General features: G+C 27.2%; 1 protein-coding gene across 3 annotated transcripts in view; it reads left to right on the top strand.

Moving 5' to 3' along the window:
- The window catches only part of LOC132929017 (locomotion-related protein Hikaru genki), a 120,234-nt gene extending 115,205 nt beyond the window's left edge, over positions 1-5,029 (top strand). For all 3 annotated transcript variants that reach the window (XM_060994040.1, XM_060994041.1, XM_060994042.1), the window contains exon 10: positions 1,050-5,029. In XM_060994040.1, coding sequence (XP_060850023.1) covers positions 1,050-1,258 — 209 coding nt within the window. In that variant the 3' untranslated portion in view covers positions 1,259-5,029. The remainder of the gene's footprint in view (positions 1-1,049) is intronic.
- The last annotated feature ends 2,182 nt before the right edge of the window (positions 5,030-7,211 follow it).

Consider the following 7,211-nt stretch of genomic DNA (forward strand, 5'->3'; position numbering starts at 1 on the left):
AAAATTAGAGTGACTCGACCTATTATGAAACTTAATGGTAAAAACATTATTTGTGTTTATATGTTGGTTTTTTATGATAGTTTAATTTTTTTAGCAAGTTTCGGGTATATAAAATAGCAAAAACTAATAATGATCATAATTCATTAAAAAAATTGAACTATCGTAAAAAATCAACATATGAGCACAGATAATGTTCTTACCGTTAAGTTTTAAAATTTTTTTGGAAATATTACAACTGGAATATTTAGACGTAGATTCAAATGTTCACACAATCACGTAGTATTTATTAAACAGTTTGATCGATCGTCGTTCCCAAGTACATAGTCAGAATTTAATATTTAAGGGCTCTAAATAATTTTGAATACAATTTTTATTTTTGTTTTCTTACATAATTGATATAAAAAACCATTGTTTTTTATTTTTTTAAATTTCGGTGAGAGAAATGGGGATCCAGACCTTGTGGACCTCCCTAGATACGTGCTCGCCTAGCTGTTGCATATAATTACGTACGTTATTTTGACTGAAACTTCGTGATATACATATTTTAAACATAAAAATACATTTACCCGACAACAGTTTATTACCAAAATAAAACCAAGATTCTACTAGTGCATAAGTTAGGCTTTTTTTTAATAAATCGGCTGTCTCATATATAATTTCAAAAAATGATGTGTATACATTTCATATTTATTTATCATTTACAACAATGAACAATGCAATCAGATCGTGTAAACATCGATTAAACATTGTGTTCTTATTATTTTTTTTATTTTTCGTATATTGGACGTTTGTTTTATATGAAAAAAAGCATATGTTCTACCAAGTATTCGATAAATCTAAAAATGAGCTTTTGTTTTGGACATCAGACAAGTTTCGACGCGCCTCGTGAGCAATAATCCTATACCCGACGTATTATGCGATACCGTCCTATTCGATGGATTATAATATAATATAATGCTAATTCATATATAATTATGCATAATATCAGCCTGCGCCGGTGTAACGAACACTATTTTGTGTTTATATAATATATAATATTATTTCTGTAGGCAAAGCCAGATGCGAGTATCCGGGTGAGCCGCCCAACGGCCGTATCATACCACTGAAGTTCTGGTACGTGCCGGGCGACAAGTTGAAAATCACATGCCTGGCCGGGTACGTTCTGCCGCTGCCACTCGAGGCCAGTCCGCCCGTGTGCCTCGGCAACGGCACGTGGTCGCATACGCTGCCCGAATGCATACAGTACACGAACGTGTGATCGGATGACAGCGATCCGATCGAGACGTGTCCGGGTGGGCGAACACGCGGTTTTGCGGATGGTGCTCGCTTTACAGCGAACCGTTCGCCGTCCGACGATTATTTACACTAATTTATAATTTAATTTATAGTCATCGTGTCGTGTCTAATAACAATAATATTATCTTACGCTCCTTACGGTTGTAATATAATAATATTGTATTCCCATAGGCGTAGGCGCAAATATGTGAGGGGGTGGGAGCTTGAGTGGCTCGAATTTAACGCACCCTCGTCGAGAATGTGTTGTAAAGAAATACAAATATGCACGAGTTTTTACGGATCGATACGCATAGGTAAGAAATTTAATTATATAATATTGTGCGATTTTACATTATTATAATATTATATATTTATTCGGTGAGTGTCGGCGACCTTCAACGAAATATTACGTGTATTATACCGTGACATACCTACCAGGTGATTTATTTATTAATATAAGACACACATTATTTCAAAAACAATTTACTTTTTTGAAAATATTTGTTTTATATAATTTAAGCATTCAATTAAAATTAAAAAAAATCGTACTTATTTTTATCTTTATAATTATTTTTTTTAAATTGTTTACCTTTATTTTTAATAATAACGTGCATTTTTAATTTATTATCCTTAAGCAGAATATTTTTTGTAGTATATTTCAATACATAATAATCAAATTATAGACGATTAATTTATGATGTTTTAAGTATTGATAAGGGAAGTGGAAAGGTACAGTAAAGTACCCCGCAAAATATCAGTTAACTACTCCACTTGTTTCTTTAAACTACTTCTCCGATATTTGATTTTATTGATACAAATACTCCGAATCGTATTCTACTTCGGAGTATAAAAATGACAAAAGAAAAAAACCTTAAGTAATTTTTTTTTTTTATAGGGATTTAAAATTATTCATGATAGTCATATGTTCAATAAAGTTAGTGTTTACTGAAGTAATGAATATCTTACGTAAAATGTAATATCCCGGACACCAATGGCCAGCATTATGGTGATTTGTGTTAAACCTATGTTATTATAATGATGAAATTTTTTTTACCATTATGCGTATCGTATCTATGTAAAAAAATCGTTCACATTATTTTAGTCGATAACTAAATACTATTTAATTTTTTTGTAAAAAAAACAAGTCATTTAAAAATTTAGTTATGTTAGAAGTGGAGCGATGGAAACTATTTTAATTCTTTGTTACTCGTGTGATCTATCACATTAATTTAACCTCATCTCAAACCCTGTCCCCCAAATTTGAAATGCTATTTGCGCCTATTTCTAAACGTAGGTTACCACGTAGTTGTAGTTGACGCCTTTTACTCCTGTCGACCACGCATGTCCAACGCATTGCCATTGCGCAATATTTTATGTAAAACATAATGATATACACTCTGCACGTACTAGTAATAGTTTTTATAGTTATTACCTAACCTAACCTAACCTTTGTTCAATCATCCACGATCGAAACAATAGTAATATTAAGGTCTCTCATTATATTATTAACCACGCTTTTCCACCTTCAACTTGTTTAATATAATAATTTATGATAAATTGTTACCAATTGCTGTTACACTGTACATACTAACATACATTATTACGTGCTGTTATAAATATTAAGAATAATTGCAAATACCTATGACAATAGGATATTATTATGACGTGTACCAGCTTCAGTCAAGTGGGTCATCGCGTTAGTATTGTTAAAAATTGTTTTTCAAAGCCATCTAAAATCACAGCGTAAACATTATTGGACACTTCTACGCAACGTTGTCACGGAAAGCTCGTGTCAACGGTATATATTGTATTATATATATATATATATATATATATATATATATATAATAATATATCTGTCGGATTTCCCTGTACTGCAATGGCTCAGGTTTGATCCCGACAATTGCGCCGGATTTCCGAGTAACTATATATTTACGGCCAAGGGCGATAATTCCGATTCTGCGTGCTCTCTGACTACCTGCTTTGCCTAGTTTTATTTTCTCTCTTTCTCTCTTTATTTTTATTATATTTGAACTTATGTAATTGACGTCAAATGAAAATGGAAAAATATAAAACGTTTTTGTCCTTCCGTTCGAAAAACCGGGATACAATCCCGTGGCTGTTTTTCGATAGAAAATATCTACTAGTCGATGTTGCTTTTGGCTGCAATGGTTTTCGCTAGTGGAAATACTTACATCTCTGCCCAGTAATAACCGCAAACTAAAAACATTTTCAAACATCGATTACATTTTTATTTATTTGAGACTTTACAACTTGCGAAATTATTTACCTTCCGGCAATTACCCAATAACATACACTAAAATATAATATCTGTCAAACGTTTTCAATGTAATCAACAATTAAATGTCATAAACTAATTATAGTTTTGATTAATATTAAGTAGGTACCATTGTACATATTAAAATGTATAATATAAGATTTTACTTATCATAAAAAAAAAAATACACAATATACATGGTATAAACGGTGAAGAATATATCATATTATGATCATATTATAATATAATAATATAATTGATATAAAAAAAAAAATAGGAATTTAAAGTCGTTTTTTTTATTTTGTTAATGGTATTAAAGATTTTTTTTATGTAATATTTGGTTGTAATAATATAATATAATTATGTAATAGTATAATATCATAATATTATTACCTCTGTTTAAAAATTAAAATATAGAACCTATAAATGGTTAAATTAATTATATATTATATGGTCCAAATTGAGTGGTTTTTTGATCTATTTTGTATTCATAATTATTTTGTTTCGTAATTAAAAATACATAACCCTTTTTCTATTGATCATTAAAATTAGATAATTTTACAATTCTTTAAAATTCATGGTTGATAAATTTAATACTTGATATTAATATAATTTTGATATTTCCATTTTTATAGATGTTCGTGCTTATTTATATTTATTTTACAACACTTTTTCCGGCATTCCTTAACGTATTTTGTGTTAGTGCCATATTAAACATTTTTCATCCGGAAGCAAGCCAATTATATAGCTAACGGCCTTTTCTCATACATTGTATTCCTTCGTTTCAGAAATTTGGCATCCTATCAATGTTTAAAATCCAAGTTCAGTAGCAGGTGTAAAGAAAAATATTGCCAGGAAATTGAATTTGCTGTTTCTGAAATTTGTAACCACGAGTAACCGTAATTTTAACCTTTCAATGTGCGGCTCCATTGTGCAAACCTTAATAAAGATTCAACATCAATTGTTGTACTCCTAAATATTTACTCCTGAAAATAACCATATCATGGCTACCCAAACTTACCATAGCCAATAATAAAATTGTGAGTACATTACAGAACTTCAGTGGTTTTAGACATTAATATTTACTATATAAAGTATAAATTGACAAGTAAAATACAACATTTCATCTAATATTAACTAAGTTATGATAAAAATAATAGTAAAAATATACAAGTGTATTAAAATTATAAAACGTGTTTAATTTATTTAGGTTTAATAGGGACTTATGTGAACGGAATAGGCACTTATATAAAAATTACTTTTTTGTATATTTGAGATATTTAATACTAATTAACTAAAACAGTGTGAATAACAATACGAAAATAAATGACCACCATATTTTTGTATATTAATTATTATTTACTATTTTAGATGTATTCATTATAAAATATATATGTATTATGATTATGGATTTATAATGTATATTGTATGTACCTATTTGAAATTTTCAAATAATAATAACAATATTTACGTCTATTTGTATTCTTATTTATACAATATTTATTCCTTTTTTCTTGTTCATACTTTGTTACGTATATTGCTATTGTTAATATTATTCTTATAATACAAATACAATTTAAATATACGACTTGAATAAATTGAAAAACAATCCATATCACTCCAACTTATTATATTAAAAACGAGTTTAAGCCCAACATTTAACTGTTGTTTATATTATAGAACAAATAAATTATACATAATATACAATATCAAATATATAGTTTATAGAATATAGATATCCTGATAGATTTATTAAACTCGGTAATTTTAATTAATATTTAACTAACAAAAGTGAAATATTATAAATTAAAATGCCATGTGGATTTATATTTTGAACTTGTAGGGTCATTAAAAAATAGTTTTCACTTACTTCGTAATGGGTTTTCATAACAATTTAAGTTCATCCTAAGCTTTAACGACTACAATACGACATATCTTGGAATTCTCAGAGAATTTTGTTCATTCGTTGCGTTAAGTTTTAAGTTTCGTCACGAATTATACTTTATGTTTAATTTTAGTTTACAATACATTTTTTTCGTCCATTAATGATAGAATCGAATAAAACTAAATAATAATTTTATATTAATCAATATGAAAAAGAACGTGTACGTGAATTACATAATCCTATATTTTAATTAATTGCATTTTAAAGTTATCCTTAGTTTATTATTGTAAGCGTGCTGTTAGGTAACTGACAATATGAATAGTTTTTAGAAAATTTTAATGTGAATCACTTTCATAGGAATTTAATAATGTATAATTATATTAAAGTATCTATATTTCATAATCAATATTATGTAGGCTATGTACAAATATTAAGGTATACTAGTAGATATAAATAAGTATTTTTCATGACATATATCATTTATGTCGTAATTAATTAAATTGTAGATATTATTTATAATATCAAAATATTGCATTTAGGTAAACATAAATATGTTCAATTTATTTTGAATTTTTTTTCTAATTAATAATAAATTATACTGTTGAAAGGTTGAAATTGAATTCGTAACTTGTTTTAATAACTTGGTTTATAATTTATAAGTTATAATAAGAATAATACAAACTATAAGAACCTATAATATAATGTTATAAAATATTATAGTCATACAATTTAAATTCTTTGACAGTATAGTCAATAATATGTATTGTACTATTATAGTACCTATACTTAGCTTAATTATATGTTTAAACAATTTTACATTTCATTGTAATTTTAATATCTTATAATAGACTTAATAGATCTGAAAATTTAATATGATATAAAGTTGTTCTCATACTAGCATACTTGGTACTTTGTACTTACCATAATATAAAATCAAAAGATTTTTATTCATTTGTTTGCATTTCCAAGTTATGACGTTAAAATGTTCATAAAAAATATAAATAAATATTTCAAATTAGGTTAGCTAAACTTATAAGTTATGAAAACAAAAAACTATTTAGTTTTATAAAATTAGAAATAAATTTATAATTTAATATTAATATGTTAAATTTAACAGAATAATGATTATCGACCACAAAATATTTTTTTTTGCTATTTTAACATATAATTTCGATATCAATCAAACATATTTAGGAGTTATATTAAAATGTATATTGTAATATTGTAAACATATATAAATCAAATATCGTCTCTCAAATAAGAATTCAGAAAATCAGAACCATACATACAGTAGACAATTCATTTTAAATAAATTACTTTTTCATCTTCATCAGTACAAAATATATTAAAGTTTACGGTACTATCGTGTTAACACAATTATAATTCGAATTAAAAATAAACAGTAACAAATGTTGGTAGGTATCAACAGTTATAGACAAGTAGATGTAGATAGCGACAAGTAGTAGCAGTCATGAACATGACGTATCAGCAAACTTTTATAGATATCCGCATTAAGCAGACAACTGGAACAAATAATAACAAAACTATGATAGCAGCTACAGTGAAAAGTAATTACTTTATTTCGAAAATTTTGATTTCGTGCTACTTCGTTGAGTATTTTTTATCATATTGTCATTTGTTGCCTGCAGGACCGTTCTTAGAATTGGTGAAGCCCAGTACAAAGCAATAATTGCGAGGAATAACATAAACTTATATTTACAAGTGTCTTGACAATACCCCCCTTTTTGCTGTTCATATATTAATTGATTTAGC

Source organism: Rhopalosiphum padi, chromosome 4, assembly GCF_020882245.1.
Source record: "Rhopalosiphum padi isolate XX-2018 chromosome 4, ASM2088224v1, whole genome shotgun sequence".
Lineage (NCBI taxonomy): Eukaryota > Metazoa > Arthropoda > Insecta > Hemiptera > Aphididae > Rhopalosiphum > Rhopalosiphum padi.